At 45.2% G+C, this 22,528-nt stretch overlaps 2 protein-coding genes across 6 annotated transcripts; one reads left to right on the top strand and one right to left on the bottom strand.

Annotated features, from left to right (window-relative positions):
* The first annotated feature begins 1,795 nt into the window (after window positions 1-1,795).
* steap3 (STEAP family member 3, metalloreductase) lies at window positions 1,796-18,733 on the top strand. Of its 5 annotated transcripts, none has more exons than XM_071355016.1 (5): window positions 1,796-1,895; window positions 9,089-9,595; window positions 14,857-15,384; window positions 16,117-16,281; window positions 16,558-18,733. In XM_071355016.1, the coding sequence occupies exons 2-5, from the start codon at window positions 9,104-9,106 to the stop codon at window positions 16,657-16,659; spliced, it is 1,287 nt and encodes a 428-aa protein (XP_071211117.1). In that variant the 5' UTR covers window positions 1,796-1,895; window positions 9,089-9,103; the 3' UTR covers window positions 16,660-18,733. The 5 variants fall into 5 exon arrangements, with proteins under 5 accessions (XP_071211117.1, XP_071211116.1, XP_071211112.1 ...); XM_071355015.1 differs by having other exon boundaries at window positions 16,429-18,733; XM_071355011.1 differs by having other exon boundaries at window positions 16,373-18,733.
* Window positions 18,726-22,528, bottom strand: c20h2orf76 (chromosome 20 C2orf76 homolog). Its single transcript, XM_071355017.1, has 5 exons — window positions 22,128-22,528; window positions 21,273-21,323; window positions 20,546-20,583; window positions 20,334-20,415; window positions 18,726-19,126 (listed from the first exon to the last, which is right to left on the bottom strand). Exons 1-5 carry the CDS (start codon window positions 22,255-22,257, stop codon window positions 19,047-19,049), a joined length of 381 nt encoding a protein of 126 aa, XP_071211118.1. The 5' UTR covers window positions 22,258-22,528; the 3' UTR covers window positions 18,726-19,046.

Below are 22,528 nucleotides of genomic sequence, written 5' to 3'. Positions count from 1 at the left end.
AGTTGACACTATGCATTCGGGCAGGTAGCGTTCTCCTGGCATCTGAATAAACGTCCGTCAGACTGCCAGATGGTGAAGCATGATTCATCACTCCAAAGAACACATTTCCACTGCTCCAGAGTCCAATGGTAGCGAGCTTTACAGCACTCCAGCCGACGCTTGGCATTGCTCATGGTGATCTTAGGCTTGTGTGCGGCTGCTCAGCCATGGAAACCCATTTCATGAAGCTCCTGGCGAACAATTCTTGTGCTGATGTTCTGTGAGCTTGTGTGGCCTACCACTTTGCGGCTGATCCGTTCTTGCTCCTAGAGGTTTCCACTTCACGATGAAAGCATTTACAGTTGACTGGGGCATATCTAGAAGGGCAGAAATTCGATGAAGTGACTTGTTGGAAAGGTGGCATCCTATGACAGTGCCCCGTTGAAAGTCACTGAGCTCTTCAGTAAGGCCATTCTGCTGCCAATGTTTGTCATGGAGATTGCATGGCTCTGTGTTCGATGTTATACACCTGTCAGCAACGGGTGTGGCTGAAATAGCCAAATCCACTAATTTGTCCACATACTTTTGTATATATAGTGTACCATCTGTGCATAATTGGCTATACTCCACATATAAGCATCTTACAGCGATGACTATCTCAGATGACCATGAAAGTCAGAAAGCTCCAATACATGTAGTTAGGTGTGTGTGTGTGTGTGTGTGTGTGTGTGTGTGTGTGTGTGTGTGTGTGTGTGTGTGTGTGTGTGTGTGTGTGTGTGTGTGTGTGTGTGTGTGTGTGTGTGTGTGTGTGTGTGTGTGTGTGTGTGTGTGTGTGTGTGTGTGTGTGTGTGTGTGTGTGCGTGCGTGTGTGTGTGCGTATTGGCATGCTTAAACTGCAAAGTAATATTGTAGATGATGCCTAATTAGATAGTTAGGTGTCAGAGCTGTGACCTGAGTTCTGAGAGGGAGACTTCTCTGCTCTCCTCGGGATGACTTTGGCACCTCTACTCTACAGAGCCCACAATACTCAGCAGAGTGACAGGTGACCCGCCTGACCCCAACACACACACCCCGGACAGGAACCGGTGTCAGCCATGTGGGAGTCTCCTTCCAGTCCCCAACACGTTTTTTTTCTGACCTTAAAGTTATCTTATGTCGTGATGAATTCACATCCCATGTCATTGGTATGGTATTTCTGCCTAAACCTCAAATGAATAGAAAAGATAAGAGCTGAATAAAATCCTGAATTTGCACTGCTTATCTTTACCATTCTCTTTGGATTGAATCATATGGATCTACATAACAGGTTGCCTGGGACATTAACTTATTTCATAAGTACACTCCAGTTTTGAGGTTGAAAACATCTCAAAGTGAGCAGCACCTCCAACGTGTTTGGTAGGGCACCTCAGTCACCTCTCTCTGACTCTGTCCAAGCACAGTACAACAGTGACACCTGTCGGGAAAAGTCTGTAATCTGTTGCCCAGAAATAGTTTTTACTTTCCTGCGTTAGTAAGTGCGAACAATTGTACAAACCGCATATGTAACAACTTCATGACATATTATTAAATATAAATATAATATATATATTTTTAAAATAACGAATTATGCGACTGAAAGTCCAATAAAGATACAGCAACCTTTCATATCATATACCAGTGTGTTTTTACATGGCACATTTTACACAACAGCTAATTTCATAATATACTATGAAACCGCTTAGCTATTATTATCATCTGTGTATATTATCTGTCTAATCGAATCACAAGGAACTGCATGTTGCACGGGTGTTCTGCACGGCCATTATTATCTTTCGTACACAGACACAGACGGGCGGAGCGATCTGGGCCGAGTCTTGTTGTAACGCAGTTCGTCATCTGCAAGGCATATGACGGATTCTGCTTCATAAACAACACACGTAAGTGCAATGAATATGCGCCTCGAATAACAAACTATTGGCATAAAATACTTATGATATTATTATCTTGTCGTCAGTGGCGATTTTAGAACGGAAATCTTGGTGGGGCAAAAAACAACAACATGTGGAATGCAATTCCAGCAAAGCCACTACACAACCCTAAACAATACATGAAGTGCACTATGATGGTGACAAATGTTGCCCACAAACTGTTAGAGCCTACATAAAGCTGTCCCAACAGCAGAGTCCCAAAACCTCACAACTGCTACACCTGGCTATCAACGGAGCTTTGTCTTGCAGCGAAAGAGTTCATTCTGTCTCATTTACGGCCTTTTAAAAAAACATAGCTGATATGTCCTGACTTGCTTAATCCTCCTGTTGTGTTCGTTTCATGTTAATTCATTCTGTGTTCCCGGTCCAAATTGCCGCACCATTATAGCTGATTATAAATCCATAATAATACATATATGATCACCTAATGTTGTGTTAGATATTTTTATCAACTTAAGTTCTTGTGAACATTACAAGTTTACAAGAACATTACATCTTGTATTTGCTATTTATGGCCTGTAGGCCTCATTGACCTGAGCTCATACAACTAGTTTTTGAGTTAAAAAAACATAATGTATGGATTATTTTGACTATAACAAATTCTCAGATGAAACATATTGTGCTATTTATCACAGACTACTTTGTGTCCAAGTTTAACAAGGATTCTCTCCTCCTCTCTAGTGTCATGATCAAAGATATGATCAAGAGCCTCACATAGAGTATATCGTTTGGTCATTGTGTTGCCACAGAATGAATTGTGAGCAAGACCTCAAAAAAAAATTATAAACTTTTTTTTATAAACTTTTTTTTATACAAGAGCTGCAAGAAAAGTTCAAGAAAAGTTATTATTGAAACAATGTTGCTATTGCTTGTGAGAATGCCACAGGTGTGTTTCCCTGGGGGAAATATTCTATTGGGAAAAGGTTCCCGTGGGGGTTGCCATGGAAGCAGAGAAGGGGGGGGCACACACACACACACACACACACTAAAGTATGTCCACACATACATTAACATCTGTAACATGTTAATGTATGTGTGGACATACTTTAGTGTGTGTGTGTGTGTGTGTGTGTGTGTGTGTGTGTGTGTGTGTGTTCAAACACATCCATGTGGGTGTAACGGATGTGAAATGGCTAGCTAGTTAGCGGGTACGCGCTAATAGCGTTTCAATCAGTTACGTCACTTGCTCTGAAACCTAGAACTAGTGTTGCGGGCCGCGGCTTTTGTGGAGCGATGGGTAACGATGCTTCGTGGGTGACTGTTGTTGATGTGTGCAGAGGGTCCCTGGTTCGCGCCCGTGTTGGGGCGAGGGGACGCCATAAAGTTATACTGTTACATTGATGCTGTTGACCCGGATCACTGGTTGCTGCGGAAAAGGAGGAGGTTGAAAGGGGGGTGAGTGTAACGGATGTGAAATGGCTAGCTAGTTAGCGGGTACGCGCTAATAGCGTTTCAATCAGTTAAGTCACTTGCTCTGAAACCTAGAAGTAGTCTTGCTCTGCAAGGGCCGCGGCTTTTGTGGAGCGATGGGTAACGATGCTTCGTGGGTGACTGTTGTTGATGTGTGCAGAAGGTCCCTGGTTCGCCCCCGTGGCGAGCGGACGGTCTAAAGTTAAACTGTTACATGGGGGTCTGGGAGGAGAAGTGTGTCCATCTGATGAATGGGCATGTGCCGGAACTCAATTTTATACACTAATTGTAGTCTCACCCATCTAATGACCGGGAACACCATAGGTGTACAAAGGTTAAATAAAACACCCAACATTTTATGAAAATCATCAAAATGTGTTTTGTGTGTTCAGATGCCCTGTGTGGACAAAGTCATGGAACCTTATGACAATTAAATGAACTACATTTTTCAGAGAGAACTTTAAATCGGTCCAATTCGACCGGAACACAGCAGGAGTGTTAAACAAATGTGGTTTCTACTGACAATTGATGTACAAACTATGGCATAAGGGGACGACAAGCAGAAGAGGCAATCTGTTATTTCGATTAAGACATTAATGAGCGAGCTAGGACGGACATAGTAAATATAACTGTTTGTTCAGCACTTTTGAAATGTACAGCAACAGAATTCAGAACATGGGCCGTTCTTACAGTGTTCTCCCTGTACACCAAGTCAGAACCATAGGATAAATAAAGGGGTCATATAAACAATGAAAGCTCTTACAATATTCAATGATTACATTTCTCAAAAACAGTTTATAGGCTACATGTGGACCACCAAGTCAGAACAGTAGGTGAAATTAAGAGGTGAAAATAGACCAAATTATTAGGGTGAGGCACATGGGCTAATAACAGCTTAACTGTTAACAACTTTCTTAGCTACAGTATACATATCTCCCTGGCATATTACATCATTTATACAGCAGCATGCAAGACATTAGACTCACCTTGTTGTGCTGTGCTCACTTGAACAGGAAGGTGGCGTGGCGGTCCTTCGTGGGGAAATTTTATCATCAAACTTTGTCATCAATGTCTGGCATTCTCTGGATTTATGGTGCTTTCAAGACAACTGGGAACTCAGGGGGGAAAAGGTAGAATCATAATGACGTCAGTGTTCTTCAGGTTGTAGCTCTAGAAAGAGGCCCGAGTTCCGAATGTACAATTCCGAGTTGGATGAAAGTTCAAAACGTTTTTCCCCGAGTTAACAGTTGTCTTGAACTCACTAAAGTCAGATTTTGCAGTTCAGAGTTAACAGTTGTTTTGAGCGCGGCACAAATCATGCTTCATTGACAGCATGGCCAATGTTGAATGTTTATCATTTTAAAACTAGGAAAAGAGCCACTCCACCACACAGCCACTCCACTGAATAGCAGGCTAGTGATTGCTTTGCAATAATTGCAGTTAGCCACTGATTCCTTCCAAACCACTCATTGTTGAATTTGCAATTTCCAACATTTCCAATGTTTATGGCCAATGGCCAATGAGCACCGATACGTTTTATCTATAATTTCTCTTCATATGACAAGGATTAAAAAGGATTTGCCAGTAGATTGTCGACTTGATTCATGATGATGACTGCTAGCTAAGATTTTTAAAGTATGATGTTGACATGATCAGTCCAATCAAAGCTACTGTGCAAAAAGCTACTGTACATATAACGTGATTTGACGTAATTTTATCTGTGGCCAATGACATTCAGCCTTCTATGGCATCACTCAAGGGGCTAGAATTTAAGGTCTCCCCTTAGACTTGGCGGTGACGTAGTGTCCCCATGAGTGACAGAACACTGAGCCAATGACGTCGCAACGCTCCGTATTTTCTGCTGGCTTGCCCCACCACCACAGAAAGCACTGAGCAGGGCTGAAACACCTGCATTTTGGAGCTGCCTTACTCAAGAAAACAAAAAAAAGACCATGTTTATATGCTGCGTTATTAACTCAATGATGTACAGTATATTTTTTTTTTTACATTGTTTGCAAACTGATATGTGACACGTTAAATGACTAAATAACATGCACGACAGGAAGGGCCCCCTCCCCCCAAAAACATACTAAAAATGCGGGGCTCAAAACAGGTGCGACTCTGCCCTGAATGACAAGTCGCCACTGCTTGTCGTGCTATTTGGCAGTGTTAAATAAAACGCATTTCTTACACATAAGTATGTGGACACCTTCAAATAAGTGGATACCAGCTATTTCAGCCACACCCGTTGCTGACAGGCGTATAAAATCAAGCACACAGCCATGCAATCTCTATAGACAAACATTGGCAGCTCCATGACTGTCAACGTGGCACCGTTGTAGGATGCCACCTTTCCAACAAGTCAGTTCGTCTAATTTCTGCCCTGCTAGAGCTGCCCTGGTCAACTGTAAATGCTGTTATTGTGAAGTGGAAACGTCTAGAAACAACAATGGCTCAGCCGCGAAGTGGTAGGCCTCATAAGTTTGGTGGAGGAGGAAGAATGGTCTGAAGCTGATTTTTATGGATCGGGTGAAGGCCCTTAGTTCCAGTGAAGTGGAATTGTAACACTACAGCACACAATGACAGTTTGGCGAAGGCCCTTTCCTGTTTCAGCATGACAATGCCTCCGTGCACAAAGCGAGGTCCATAGAGAAATGGTTTGTCTAGAACGGTGTGGAAGGACTTGACTGGCCTGCACAGAGCCCTGACCTCAACCCCATTAAACACCTTTGGGATGAATTGGAACGCCGACTGAGCCAGACCTAATCGCCCAACATCAGTGCCCAACCTCACTAATGCTCTTGTGGCTGAATGGAAGCAAGTACCTGCAGCAGTGTTCCAACATCTAATGGAAAGCCTTCCCAGAAGAGTGGAGGCTGTTATAGCAGCAAAGGGGGGACCAACTCCATATTAATGGTCATGATATTGGAATGAGATGTTCGACAAGCAGGTGTCCACATACTTTTGGCCTCAGTCTATAAAAAAAGTGGTCAGATGAAGCAGATGCTAAACTACAGGACTGTTTTGCTATCACAGACTGGAACATGTTCCGGGATTCTTCCGGTGGCATTGAGGAGTACACCACATAAGTCACTGGCTTTGGATTACAGGCAACATTCGCACTGAGCTTAAGGGTAGAGCTGCCGCCTTCAAGGTGCGGGACTCTAACCCGGAAGCTTACAAGAAATCCTGCTATGCCCTACAAAGAACCATCAAACAGGCAAAGCGTCAATACAGGGCTAAGATTGAATCATACTACACCGGCTCCGACGCTCGTCTTATGTGGCAGGGCTTGCAAACTATTACAGACTACAAAGGGAAGCACAGCCGCGAGCTGACCAGTGACACAAGCCTACCAGACGAGCTAAATCACTTCTATGCTCGCTTCGAGGTAAGCAACACTGAGGCATGCATGAGAGCATCAGCTGTTCCGAACGACTGTGTGATCACGCTCTCCGTAGCCGACGTGAGTAAGACCTTTAAACAGGTCAACATACACAAGGCTGCGGGGCCAGACGGATTATCAGGACGTGTGCTCCGGGCATGTGCTGACCAACTGGCAGGTGTCTTCACTGACATTTTCAACATGTCCCTGATTGAGTCTGTAATACCAACATGTTTCAAGCAGACCACCATATTCCCTGTGCCCAAGAACACAAAGGCAACCTGCCTAAATGACTACAGACCCGTAGCACTCACGTCTGTAGTCATGAAGTGCTTTGAAAGGTTGGTAATGGCTCACATCAACACCAATATCCCAGAAACCCTAGGCCCACTCCAATTTGCATACCGCCCAAACAGATCCACAGATGATGCAATCTCTATTGCACTCCACACTGCCCTTTCCCACCTGGACCAAAGGAACACTTATGTGAGAATGCTATTCATTGACTACAGCTCAGCGTTCAACACCATAGTACCCTCGAAGCTCATCACTAAGCTAAGGATCCTGGGAATAAACACCTCCCTCTGCTGGATCCTGGACTTCCTGACAGGCCGCCCCAGGTGGTGAGGGTAGGTAGCAACACATCTGCCACGCTGATCCTCAACACTGGAGCTCCCCAGGGGTGCGTGCTCAGTCACCTCCTGTACTCCCTGTTCACCCACAACTGCATGTCCAGGCACGACTCCAACACCATCATTAAGTTTGCAGACGACACAACAGTGGTAGGCCTGATCACCGACAACAACGAGACAGCCTATAGGGAAGAGGTCAGAGACCTGGCCGGGTGGTGCCAGAATAACAACATATCCCTCAACGTAACCAAGACTAAGGAGATGATTGTGGACTACAGAAAAAGGAGGACCGAGCACGCCCCCATTCTCATCGACGGGGCTGTAGTTGAGCAGGTCGAGAGCTTCAAGTTCCTTGGTGTCCACATCACCAACAAACTAGAATGGTCCAAACACACCAAGACAGTCGTGAAGAGGGCACGACAAAGCCTATTCCCCCTCAGGAAACTAAAAAGATTTGGCATGGGTCCTGAGATCCTCAAAAGGTTCTACAGCTGCAACATCGAGAGCATCCTGACTGGTTGCATCACTGCCTGGTACAGCAATTGCTCAGCCTCTGACCGCAAGGCACTACAGAGGGTAGTGCGTACGGCCCAGTATATCACTGGGGCTAAGCTGCCTGCCATCCAGGACCTCTACACCAGGCGGTGTCAGAGGAAGGCCCTAAAAATTGTCAAAGACCCCAGCCACCCCAGTCATAGATTGTTCTCTCTACTACGGCATGGCAAGCGGTACCGAAGTTCCAAATCTAGGACAAAAAGGCTTCTCAACAGTTTTTACCCCCAAGCCATAAGACTCCTGAACAGGTAATCAAATGGCTACCCGGACTATTTGCATTGTGTGCCCCTCCCCCCGCCCCTATTTTTACGTTGCTGCTACTCTCTGTTTATCATATATGCATAGTCACTTTAACTATACGTTCATGTACATACTACCTCAATTGGGCCGACCAACCAGTGCTCCCGCACATTGGCTAACCCAGGCTATCTGCATTGTGTCCCACCCACCACCCGCCAACTCCTCTTTTACGCTACTGATACTCTCTGTTCATCATATATGCATAGTCACTTTAACCATATCTACATGTACATACTACCTCAATCAGCCTGACTAACCGTGTCTGTATGTAGCCTTGCTACTTTTATAGCCTTGCTACTGTATATAGCCTGTCTTTTTACTGTTGTTTTATTTCTTTACCTACCTATTGTTCACCTAATAAATTTTTTGCACTATTGGTTAGAGCCTGTAAGTAAGCATTTCACTGTAAGGTCTACACCTGTTGTATTCGGCGCACGTGACAAATAAACTTTGATTTGATTGATGATGTGTAGTTGGCAGAGGACACTACAACATTTGATATTTGGACAGGGAAAAGGGCATGTGATATTTGAATGGTTGCATGATTAAAATGTAAGGCCATTCCAGAATTTAGTGGCAGTATTACAGCAGAGATGTAGGCTACAAGTAGGACTCATATTTTTCAATTTGTCAAATCAAATTTTATTTGTCACATACACATGGTTAGCAGATGTTAATGCGAGTGTAGCAAAATGTGAAATGCTCCAAGAATGATATGGCTATTTCATGTGGATATGGCTCTTGTTTGCATTATAGTGCCATCGTTGAACTTAATATAGTTACTATGAATATATGAAAAAACTGTAATTACAATGTGTAGTATTAATAGTATGTAATAACAGCCTCAACGCCTCTTCCAGCTCTACAGGTCCAGCATGCCTCTTGGCGACATGAGGACACCCCTGCTGTCCAACTCATTTGACGCCCCAGAGGAACCCCTGCCCTGTGACCCGGGAAACCCCACAGTGGGCATCCTAGGCTCAGGTGATTACTCCCGCTCCCTGGCTGTGCGATTAGTTGCCTGTGGTTATAGGGTAGTGGTCGGCAGCCGTAACCCAAAGCATATAGCCACCGGACAGTTTCCTGATGGGGTTCAGCTTCTCACACAGAGGGAGGCGATGGTTGGCACAGAGAAGGTTGTCTTTGCTGCTCTCTACCCTGAACACTACCACACCCTGGTGGGGTTGAGGGATGTGCTGGCTGGGAAGGTGCTGGTGGATGTGAGCAACGCCACCAAGCTTAACAATGGAGAGCCGTCTAACGCTGAGAGGCTGGCAGAGCTGTTCCCAGAGAGCAGAGTGGTGAAGGGCTTCAATGTGGTCTCAGCCTGGGCCCTGCAGACTGGAGCTCATGACGGCAGCAGGCAGGTAAGAGAGTAATCATGTATATACTGTACATACAACTCCACACATTGTATACAGTGGCAAGAAAAAGTATGTGAACCCTTTGGAAATACCTGGATTTCTGCATAAATTGGTCATAAAATTTGATCTGATCTTCATCTAGGTCACAACAATAGACGAACACAGTTTGCTTAAACTAATAACACACAAACAATTATACATGTTCATGTCTTTCTTGAGCCCGCCGTGTAAACATTCACAGTGCAGGGTGGGGAAAGTATTTGAACCCTTAATAACTGTTTGACCCTCCTTTGGCAGCAATAACCTCAACCAAACGTTTTCTGTAGTTGCGGATCAGACCTGCACGGTCAGGAGAAATTCCTCTTTACAAAACTGTTTCAGTTCAGCAATATTCTTGGGATGTCTGGTGTGAAATGTTCTCTTGAGGTCATGCCACAGCATCTCAATTGGGTTGAGGTCAGGACTGACTGGGCCACTCCAGAAGCGTATTTTCTTCTGTTGAAGCCATTCTGTTGTTGATTTACGTCTGTGTTTTGGGTCGTTGTCCTGCTGCATCACACAACTTCTGTTGAGCTTCAATTGGCAGACAGATAGCCTAACATTCTCCTGCAAAATGTCTTGATAAACTTGGGAATTCATTTTTCTGTTGATGATATCAAGCTGTCCAGGCCCTCAGGCAGCAAAGCAGCCCCATACCATGATGCTCCCTCCACCATACTTTACAGTTGGGATGAGGTTTTGATGTTGGTGTGCTGTGCCTTTTTTTCTCCACACATAGTATTGTGTGTTCCTTCCAAACAACTCAACTGTAGTTTCATCTGTCCACAGAATATTTTGTAAGTAGCGCTGTGGAACATCCAGGTGCTCTTTTGCAAACTTCAGACGTGCAGCAATGTTTTTTTTAGACAGCAGTGGCTTCTACCGTAGTGACCTCCCATGAACACCATTCTTGTTTAGTGTTTTACGTATTGTAGACTCGTCAACAGAAATGTTAGCATGTTCCAGAGATTTCTGTAAGTCTTTAGCTGACACTAGGATTCTTCTTAACTACATTGAGCATTCTGCGCTGTGCTCTTGCAGTCATCTTTGCAGGACGGCCACTCCTAGGGAGAGTAGCTACAGTGCTGAGCTTTCTCCATTTATAGACAATTTGTCTGACTGATGAACATCAAGGCTCTTAGAGATACTTTTGTAACCCTTTCCAGCTTTATGCAAGTCAACAATTCTTAATCTGAGGTCTTCTGAGATCTGTTTTGTTTGAGGCATGGTTCACATCAGGCAATGCTTCTTGTGAATAGCAAACTCAAATTTTGTGAGTGTTTTTTTATAGGGCAAGGCAGCTCTAACAACATCTCCAATCTCGTCTCATTGATTGGACTCCAGGTTAGCTGACTCCTGACTCCAATTAGCTTTGGAGAAGTCATTAGCCTAGAGGTTCACATACTTTTCCCAACCTACACTGTGAATGTTTAAATTACGTATTCAATATAGACAAGAAAAATACAATAGTTTCTGTGTTATTCGTTTAAGCACACCATGTTTGTCTATTGTTGTGACTTAGATGAAGATCAGATCAAATTTGATGACCAATTTATGCAGAAATCCAGGTAATTCCAAAGAGTTCACATACTTTTTATTGCCACTGTATGTAGTTTGTATGTCCAGTAAGATAGCCGTCTTTGTATCAAAGATAATTGTGTAGTCTAGAGCGATTTTCTAGGTTAGCTAGCCAGCTATTGTCGTTCTTTTAACGCAACATAACGTAATCAACACTGCTAGCTAGCCAGCTAGCCACCGAATAGCAGCACTGTAGCAGCACTGTAGAAACTATTACACTCAACGGAACGACTTGATTAGTGTAGTGTCAACAACGCAGCCACTGCCAGCTAGCCTACAAAGTCAACAACGCAGCCACTGCCAGCTAGCCTACTTCAGCAGTACTGTATCATTTTAATCATTTTAGTCAATAAGATTCTTGCTACGTAAGCTTAACTTTCTGAACATTCGAGACGTGTAGTCCACTTGTCATTCCAATCTCCTTTGCATTAGCGTAGCCTCTTCTGTAGCCTGTCAACTATGTGTCTGTCTATCCCTGTTCTCTCCTCTCTGCACAGACCATACAAACGCTTCACACCGCGTGGCCGCGGCCACCCTAATCTGGTGGTCCCAGCGCGCACGACCCACGTGGAGTTCCAGGTCTCCGGTAGCCTCTGGAACTGCCGATCTGCGGCCAACAAGGCAGAGTTCATCTCAGCCTATGCCTCCCTCCAGTCCCTCGACTTCTTGGCACTGACGGAAACATGGATCACCACAGATAACACTGCTACTCCTACTGCTCTCTCTTCGTCCGCCCACGTGTTCTCGCACAACCCGAGAGCAGCTGGTCAGCGGGGTGGTGGCACCGGGATCCTCATCTCTCCCAAGTGGTCATTCTCTCTTTCTCCCCTTACCCATCTGTCTATCGCCTCCTTTGAATTCCATGCTGTCACAGTTACCAGCCCTTTCAAGCTTAACATCCTTATCATTTATCGCCCTCCAGGTTCCCTCGGAGAGTTCATCAATGAGCTTGATGCCTTGATAAGCTCCTTTCCTGAGGACGGCTCACCTCTCACAGTTCTGGGCGACTTTAACCTCCCCACGTCTACCTTTGACTCATTCCTCTCTGCCTCCTTCTTTCCACTCCTCTCCTCTTTTGACCTCACCCTCTCACCTTCCCCCCCTACTCACAAGGCAGGCAATACGCTTGACCTCATCTTTACTAGATGCTGTTCTTCCACTAACCTCATTGCAACTCCCCTCCAAGTCTCCGACCACTACCTTGTATCCTTTTCCCTCTCGCTCTCATCCAACACTTCCCACACTGCCCCTACTCGGATGGTATCGCGCCGTCCCAACCTTCGCTCTCTCTCCCCCGCTACTCTCTCCTCTTCCATCCTATCATCTCTTCCCTCTGCTCAAACCTTCTCCAACCTATCTCCTGATTCTGCCTCCTCAACCCTCCTCTCCTCCCTTTCTGCATCCTTTGACTCTCTATGTCCCCTATCCTCCAGGCCGGCTCGGTCCTCCCCTCCCGCTCCGTGGCTCGACGACTCATTGCGAGCTCACAGAACAGGGCTCCGGGCAGCCGAGCGGAAATGGAGGAAAACTCGCCTCCCTGCGGACCTGGCATCCTTTCACTCCCTCCTCTCTACATTTTCCTCTTCTGTCTCTGCTGCTAAAGCCACTTTCTACCACTCTAAATTCCAAGCATCTGCCTCTAACCCTAGGAAGCTCTTTGCCACCTTCTCCTCCCTCCTGAATCCTCCTCCCCCTCCCCCCTCCTCCCTCTCTGCAGATGACTTCGTCAACCATTTTGAAAAGAAGGTCGACGACATCCGATCCTCGTTTGCTAAGTCAAACGACACCGCTGGTTCTGCTCACACTGCCCTACCCTGTGCTCTGACCTCTTTCTCCCCTCTCTCTCCAGATGAAATCTCGCGTCTTGTGACGGCCGGCCGCCCAACAACCTGCCCGCTTGACCCTATCCCCTCCTCTCTTCTCCAGACCATTTCCGGAGACCTTCTCCCTTACCTCACCTCGCTCATCAACTCATCCCTGACCGCTGGCTACGTCCCTTCCGTCTTCAAGAGAGCGAGAGTTGCACCCCTTCTGAAAAAACCTACACTCGATCCCTCCGATGTCAACAACTACAGACCAGTATCCCTTCTTTCTTTTCTCTCCAAAACTCTTGAACGTGCCGTCCTTGGCCAGCTCTCCTGCTATCTCTCTCAGAATGACCTTCTTGATCCAAATCAGTCAGGTTTCAAGACTAGTCATTCAACTGAGACTGCTCTTCTCTGTATCACGGAGGCGCTCCGCACTGCTAAAGCTAACTCTCTCTCCTCTGCTCTCATCCTTCTAGACCTATCGGCTGCCTTCGATACTGTGAACCATCAGATCCTCCTCTCCACCCTCTCCGAGTTGGGCATCTCCGGCGCGGCCCACGCTTGGATTGCGTCCTACCTGACAGGTCGCTCCTACCAGGTGGCGTGGCGAGAATCTGTCTCCTCACCACGTGCTCTCACCACTGGTGTCCCCCAGGGCTCTGTTCTAGGCCCTCTCCTATTCTCGCTATACACCAAGTCACTTGGCTCTGTCATAACCTCACATGGTCTCTCCTATCATTGCTATGCAGACGACACACAATTAATCTTCTCCTTTCCCCCTTCTGATGACCAGGTGGCGAATCGCATCTCTGCATGTCTGGCAGACATATCAGTGTGGATGACGGATCACCACCTCAAGCTGAACCTCGGCAAGACGGAGCTGCTCTTCCTCCCGGGGAAGGACTGCCCGTTCCATGATCTCGCCATCACGGTTGACAACTCCATTGTGTCCTCCTCCCAGAGCGCTAAGAACCTTGGCGTGATCCTGGACAACACCCTGTCGTTCTCAACTAACATCAAGGCGGTGGCCCGTTCCTGTAGGTTCATGCTCTACAACATCCGCAGAGTACGACCCTGCCTCACACAGGAAGCGGCGCAGGTCCTAATCCAGGCACTTGTCATCTCCCGTCTGGATTACTGCAACTCGCTGTTGGCTGGGCTCCCTGCCTGTGCCATTAAACCCCTACAACTCATCCAGAACGCCGCAGCCCGTCTGGTGTTCAACCTTCCCAAGTTCTCTCACGTCACCCCGCTCCTCCGCTCTCTCCACTGGCTTCCAGTTGAAGCTCGCATCCGCTACAAGACCATGGTGCTTGCCTACGGAGCTGTGAGGGGAACGGCACCTCAGTACCTCCAGGCTCTGATCAGGCCCTACACCCAAACAAGGGCACTGCGTTCATCCACCTCTGGCCTGCTCGCCTCCCTACCACTGAGGAAGTACAGTTCCCGCTCAGCCCAGTCAAAACTGTTCGCTGCTCTGGCCCCCCAATGGTGGAACAAACTCCCTCACGACGCCAGGACAGCGGAGTCAATCACCACCTTCCGGAGACACCTGAAACCCCACCTCTTTAAGGAATACCTAGGATAGGATAAAGTAATCCTTCTGACCCCCCCCCCCCCCCCTTAAAAGATTTAGATGCACTGTTGTAAAGTGGCTGTTCCACTGGATGTCATAAGGTGAATGCACCAATTTGTAAGTCGCTCTGGATAAGAGCGTCTGCTAAATGACTTAAATGTAAAATGTATGTAGTTATAGACGTCGCACACCGACAGGCACTCACCCACACAATGTGAGCCTCAATTTCTCCTAATCAGTCCTCTCCCCCCTGCCCCTCCCAGGTCCTGATCAGCAGTGACTGTCCTGAGGCCAAGAGAACTGTGATCCAGCTGGCTCGCTGTATGAGTTTCCTGGCCGTGGACATGGGAGGCCTTGCTAGCTCTAGGCACATTGAGGACGCCCCCCTGCGCCTCTTCCCATCCTGGGGCGGCCCCCTAATGGTCACTTTCCTCCTCATCCTCTTCTTCTACGGCTACAACTTCCTGCGTGGCATTCTCATGCCCTACCTGTCCCGGGGGCAAAACAACTTCTACCAGCTACCCCTGGAGACGGTGAACGAGACGCTGCCAGCAGTGGCCCTGGTGATCCTGGCGCTGGTCTACCTCCCGGGACTGTGGGCTGCCGCACTGCAGCTGGCCCGGGGAACCAAGTACAGCCGCTTCCCCGGCTGGCTGGACCACTGGATGGGGAGACGCAAACAGCTAGGCCTGCTGAGTTTCCTGTGTGCCGGGCTGCATGCGGTCTACAGTATGTGTCTGACCCTGCGCAAGGCTTCTCAATACAGGCTGCTGGATGCAGCGTACAGACAGGTGAGTGGTTGGAGTCAGTTGAACAGGTTGAACTCATAGTCAGTTGAACAGGTTGAACTCATAGTCAGTTGAACAGGTTGAACTCATAGTCAGTTGAACAGGTTGAACTCATAGTCAGTTGAACAGGTTGAACTCATAGTCAGTTGAACAGGTTGAACTCATAGTCAGTTGAACAGGTTGAACTCATAGTCAGTTGAACAGGTTGAACTCATAGTCAGTTGAACAGGTTGAACTCATAGTCAGTTGAACAGGTTGAACTCATAGTCAGTTGAACAGGTTGAACTCATAGTCAGTTGAACAGGTTGAACTCATAGCTAATTGAACAGGTTGAACTCATAGCTAGTTGAACATCTATAATCCATCAGTAGTGGACTATCCAAATAAAATGTTACCAACCGTGGTTGGTGATGTCACTGCTGTGGAGCAGTAGGCCGGGGCTGCATTTTGAACTCTCTATGAGTGTGAACATGACGTGACACAGAGTGTGGCTGAGGCCTAATTAACAGACTGACTCCGTTAAGAGCTGCTTCTTGGGGGCAGGATGCTCTCACGCATCCAGCTCTCCCATGGAGCGTTGTTCACAAGTGGGAGAAGGCAGTGCGTGCTCATTAGTTGATCCACAGATTAAGTGTTCCTCCCACACTTATCTCACAGTCTCCCAGTATTTTAATGCTTTTAACTGTATCAGTGAATAATTTGGTTTTCCACTAACCGGACTTTGTGCCCCTTCAGGTGAAGGCGGGAGTGGAGCATTCCTGGGAGGAGCCTCAGGTGTGGAGATCGGACCTTTATCTGTCCTCTGGCATTCTGGGACTTGGTGTTCTGACTCTTCTGGCCATCACATCTCTACCCTCGGTGGGTAACGCTCTCAGTTGGAGAGAGTTCACTTTTGTACAGGTGAGTAGCTAACAGCACGATATTTGACACTTTTGTATGCACCCGTAGTTTATTGCAACATTTTGAGCGGTTTTCTATCACCTGTCTCCAGTCAGGGTTGGGGTACGCTGCCTTGACTCTCTCCATCATGCACACCCTCTTCTTCAGCTGGGACTTTGCTTTCTTCTCATTTGCTTACCCTTACTACATGCCCCCCACATACCTGCTGGCACTGATCCTGCCCTGTCTGGTCCTGGTGGGTCGGCTCTTCCTGGCGCTGCCCTGCCTGGCGTTCAGACTGGCAAAGATACGTCGAGGCTGGGAGAGTCCATGCCACCACCCTCCTCAGACCCAAGAGGACACAGCCAATGGCGTGCTGCCCAGGGACTTGAGTGGTGATGTGTGACGGTCCAATCAAGTAGAGACTCAGTGCAAATCCATTTTCTAGCTCTGATGAAAGGGATAGTTCGTTGTACATATTTTGTCTGACACACACTATGGCACTTTTTAATGCCACTTAATTTTTAAATCCAAATAAGAAACAAACTCAAGAAAAGTGTTACTATTTTTCTAGAAACTGAAATACTGAAAGGTTACCTCACAAGTCCAATATACAACTACCTTCTGTTATGATAAATTATGTACGCTCTTTGTTTAACTGGGTTAAGAAACATGAACAGAAATATGTATCATTTTCACTGAGTATCATAGCAAGACAATTCATATTTGACTAGACCTCTAAGCTTCTCTTGGGTAAAGTGAAGAAGGATGTGACCACTTTCTGGTCAATTTCAGCATGTTCAAATCTCCAAACCCACTATTCAACTAGATTTACCAACCAGAAGTGCCTGAATTGAGCCTCAACTGAGAAGCTGCACTTGACCCCGAAATAGAAGAAGAAAAATTGAGACAGAAGTCTGTATAAGGACATTGGATTAGTGTTGGAGACCTAGTCAATACAGTCCGTCTTTGCTGTTCAGCTGTGTGTTACTGCGCTGTCGCTTCCAGACAGACAGTCTGTGTGCAGTGTTGTGGAATATCTTGAGTCAAATATTTGCACAGACCCCGGAACTTGTGAATTCAATTTAGACTTTATTACAAACGTAACAGAGCCAAGCCTTTCCATGGAAAATACTAAATTCTCTAATCACAGAGTTCTGACTTTATAGTTTTTCCTGTCTTTACATTGCACATATAGTCACTCCTTGTATGTACATGAACAACTCCTATTGGCCTTATAGTTCTCCCATCTTTGCATTACATATAGAATCCCCTCCCTCTATGCGAAAATAACTCCTCTTGATCTTTCTCCACCATTATCTTTCCATCTCAGTTCTTACTTGTTAACACCCACATCTGACAGCTGTATAGGTTATAATGGTAGCAGGCCCTGTTCATATATGTTCCATTCCTTATATAGCCACTCTGTCTTCGCACTTCAGTGGACAGTCTAAACACTGCCTGCTAATATTGGAGTCATTAGTTTTTGCTCCTACAGCAGCTCCAGTCCTAACAGCATTATTATGTAAGGAGACTGGACACATCAGTCACAAAACACACAACTACTGTCAACCTGGGAAATGAACAATTAACTGAAGGAAAGTGTCTTCAGCGCACGCACACATAAGGTGCAATATACACTCACCAGCCAGTTTATTAGGTACACCACCCAGTTTATGAAATTGGAGACGGCATTGAGGCAGTCACAGTTCGATTGAATGTTAAAATGGATCAAACGAGTAACCTAAGCAACTGAGTGTGGTATGGTCGTCTGGGCCAGGCGCGCTGGATCCAATATCTCAAAAACAGCCTCACTCCTGGGATTTTCACATACGACAATGTCTAGGGTTTACCGAGAATGATGCAACAAACCAAAAATATCCAGTCAGCGGCATTCCTGTGAGCAAAAACAGCTCGTTGATGAGAGGATCGAAGAAAATGTCAAGAATCGTGCACACTAACAGGCAGGCCAAAAACTGACAAATAACTGCGCAGTACAACAGTGGTGTGCAGAAAGGTATCTCGGAACGCACTCATCGATCTTTGTCCATACTGGGTTCCACTCCTATCAGCTAAAAATAAGAAAAGGCTCAATTGGGCACGCAATCACCAACACTGTACAATTGAGTGGAAAAACATCACCTGGTCTGACAAATCCCAGTTCCTGTTGAGTCATGCTGATGGCAGTCAGAATTTGGCATAAAGCAGCATGAGTCTATGGACCCATCTTGCCTGGTACAGTGTATAGCTGTGATAAAGGGCCTTTTTGTGATTAATTTGTGTGTAATGCAGTACCTTATTTACTTGTAAAAACTAGAATGAGCAAAGCCAGTGGTTTCTCCTGGGATAAGAGTACATTTCTTTTTTCTATTGAATATTAAAGCTTATGTGCCATATTTGGACCCATCTCAGCAAGGGGGGAAATACTTCACTGTACTTATGCAATAAAGCTTTTTAGATGCATCTTTTCAAACCAGTGATTTAATTTGGAATCACATTTGCAGTAATAAAACAGGCCTTACAGGAAACTAATAAGTACAAAGAAAGTCAATGCACAACCATAATCATATTCAACACCACCAGATAAATGATAAGTGCATTTCAGTGGAGATGTATAAAAGAGGCAAAAACATGTTTTATATATATGGCATGTTAAATTAAAATACTCGAACTTAGGTCTGAAGGCACATGTCACCCCCTCAATCTTCCATCCATGTGTATCCTCCATGTCAGATCAGAATCCCCTCTTCCGTGGTGAGGTGGGGGATGAAGGCCAGTAAACACCCTTACCACCAGGCCGGTTGGGGGTTGGCTTTAAAGAGCTTATAATCCTCTTTCCTGAAGAAGGCCAATTCTGTTTCATTTGCTGAAACAAAAAAAAACAGGAATAAAATAAGGCGCTTCACTTTGACAATATTTCATTACCAGGATGTTGCCTGAATGCACAGTTCCAACTCATAAAATACATGTAGTACACACAAACGGTCTGAATACTTATGTAAATAAGGTATCTTTTTTATTTTTAAAACACTTGCAAAAAAAATAAAAGTCAAGGGGTCTGAATACTTTCCGAATGCACATACAGTACCAGTCAAAAGTTGACACCTACTCATTCCAGGGTTTTTCTTTATTTTTTTACATTTTAGAATAATAGTGAAGACATCAAAACTATGAGATAACACATGGTATCATGTAGTAAACGAAAAAAACTGTTGAACAAATCAAAATATATTTTATATTTGAGATTCTTCAAAGTAGCCACCCTTTTCCTTGATGACAGCTTTGCATTCTCTCAACCAGCTTCATGAGGGAAGGGGAAGGGTACAAAAACATTTCTGCAGCAGTTTGGAACCACGAAGACTATTCCTAGAGCTCGCCGCCCGGCCAAACTGAGCAATCGGAGGAGAAGGGCCTTGGTTAGAGGTGACCAAGAACCCGATGGTCACTGACAGAGCTCCTCTGTGGAGAATCTTGTTTCTCATGGTCTAAGAGTCCTTCAGGTGCCTTTTGGCAAACTCCAAGCAGGCTATCATGTGCCTTTTCCTGAGGAGTGGCTTCCGTCTTGTCACTCTACCATAAAGGTCTAATTGGTGGAGTGCTGCAGAGATGGTTGTCCTTCTGGAAGGTTCTTATATCTCCACAGAGGAACTCTGGAGCTCTGTCAGAGTGACCATGGTTAGGGAGGTGACCAAGAACCCCAAGGCCCTTCTCCCCCGATTGCTCAGTTTGGCCGGGCGGCGAGCTCTAGGAATAGTCTTGGTGGTTCCAAACTGCTGCAGAAATGTTCTGGTACCCTTCCTCAGTTCTGTGCCTCGACACAAACTTGTCTCAGAGCTCTAAGGACAATTCCTTCAACCTCATGGCACAGATTTATAAAAAATAAAAAAAAGTATTCAATTTTAGAATAAGGCTGTAATAACAAAATGTGGAGAAAGTCAAGAGGTCTGAATAATTTCCAACGTTACTGTATTTTTATACTGGAGATGTATAGCAGTATGCCCCAGGAAGACCCCATCCGCCACCAACACCCCCCCCCTGTGTACAGTATGTGTACAAAAACAAGATGACTATACCAATGCCCGCAGCTCTTAGGGTTAGTCCATCTTGCAGAATAAGCTTGTCATCATCCTCCAAACTCATCACCAACTCATTTGTCTGCAAACAGGACATTTATCATTTTGATTGGCTTTGTAAAACACAATTATTTAGAATAAACAATGGGAAAGATTTAACAGGCTTATTGATATAACTACTGAGTGTATTTGTAAGGTGTCAAGGAGGATACCTTTGCTCCATGTGCCTGGTGGATGATCTTCATTGTGTCTTCAAATTATACATTGTGTAGAAGTTAAGACATATCAATATACTGCATGTATCAAGAATGCATGCCAAATGGGTCCAACAATGTTTAGTGAAGAATAACCTTGAAATGTTTCGGGCATCATTCTCAAAACATAATAGACTCCTAAACCCTACCATCAAAATCAAATGTCTAGGGCACAGGTGTCAAACTCATTCCACAGAGGGCTGAGTGTCTGCAGGTTTTCACTCCTCCCTTGATTGATGAATTAAGGTCACTGATTAGTAAGGAACTCCCCACACCTGGTTGTCTCTGGCTTAATTGAAAGGAAAAACCTGCAGACACCAAACCCTCCATGGAATGAGTTTGGCAGCACCATACGGGGCAGCACCATACGGGGCAATGCCAATGGTAGGGTAGCCGATTAAACTCAAATCCACGACTGGACTGGAGCTCCGATGTTACATACAATTACGTTTTTAATAAAAAAAATTAAAAAAAGAGACTTCTTTCAGCATCAAAAGAATAGCCAGCAATTACAAATGACATTGTTCTTTGTAATTGCGTGCTATTCTTTTGATGCTGAAATAAGTCTTTTTTTAAATTAAAAACATAATTGTATGTAACATCGGAACTCCAGTCTGCCCACACTAATCGTAGCTATTTGGAAGTAGGCAACAGAAGCCACTACTAAAATGCAGCCATAACTTACCATAGCCAAAATTCTTGAAGGGGGGTGGTAGACCGGCTCTCATGCTAACTTCTAAAAAGGGACAAGTCAACATTATATGGAACCAGCAAGGCAGATGATGAAATATTGTGGAGTAACATTTTTCATGATGTAGGGCGTTCACTCACGGCTGTACAATGTAGAGAAAAACGGGGCAATTCAAGAGGGTGGCTCTCGAAATGAATGTAAAAAGTAATTTTCTTTGCCCTATGTCATCATAAATGACAACTAATCAGACTTTCCTACAATATTATAACTTTAATATACTTGTACTTGTACGTGTTGAAATAAGAACGTTAATTTGCTGTAACCATTGCTAGTTTAGACTGCACCGCTCTTGGATGCATCTCTCATATTTGGTGTTGTGAGGTGATCCTTGGCTTTCATTGCCTGTAACCGCAATCAATCTACGTTGAGAGGGGACTCTTCTATGGCGTTTTAATTGGAAATATTAAGAACTGCACAATACACATATAACTTTAATAGCGGATTTAATTTAGAAAAAGGCCATGTTTTCAGCCACTAGCCGGTCAGTTGAGGTTCGAAGTTAGCCGCGGAGCAGCGCCACAGAGTTATATTGAGCAGTTACCACTTTTTGATCATGCATCGAACGTTAATGACATTCCATTCACTCTAAACATGCTAAATTCTCAGACTAAATCGTCGGTAACTTTTGAACCATATATGGTAGAAACATGGGGTTTGGCCTGTTGTTTTTCTGACTGGATGTTCTAATGCATTCACATATTTATATAAACCTTGAATTAATTAATTATGTTATGGGTGAACACCCTACATAACGTTTAGCTAGCTACCATAAAAATAAATCATACTTACCATTTTTCACAAACTGGATAAATTCCTGGACCGTTTGATCTAAATTCACGCCACTAAATACAACTGGCTTGAAATTTCGGTGCTCAAAAGACCTTACCAACCGTACAGTTAGGACTGCCTCGCTGGACATACTGTAGCTGGCAAGCTAACGTTAGGTGACTGTTTACTTCTAGCTAGCAAAGCAAATGTCTCTTTACAGTGAAATGTCGACACTGCAGCCCTTTAAGCATATATTGACGCTCATACTAATTTAGAACCCGAGCTGAACCTTTATCGCTAGATACTAGTAAAGATTTGTCTGTTCTTAATAACGTTTCAACAAATAAACACACGCGCTTCCGGGATGACGGACCTTCCGCAAGACAAGAGCAAACGAATTTGTGCTTAAAATGCTCAGACTC

The sequence above is a fragment of the Salvelinus alpinus genome, chromosome 20 (assembly GCF_045679555.1).
Source record: "Salvelinus alpinus chromosome 20, SLU_Salpinus.1, whole genome shotgun sequence".
Lineage (NCBI taxonomy): Eukaryota > Metazoa > Chordata > Actinopteri > Salmoniformes > Salmonidae > Salvelinus > Salvelinus alpinus.
The sequence above is the reverse complement of the archived record's forward strand: the minus strand, read 5'-3'. Positions and strand labels throughout refer to the sequence as shown.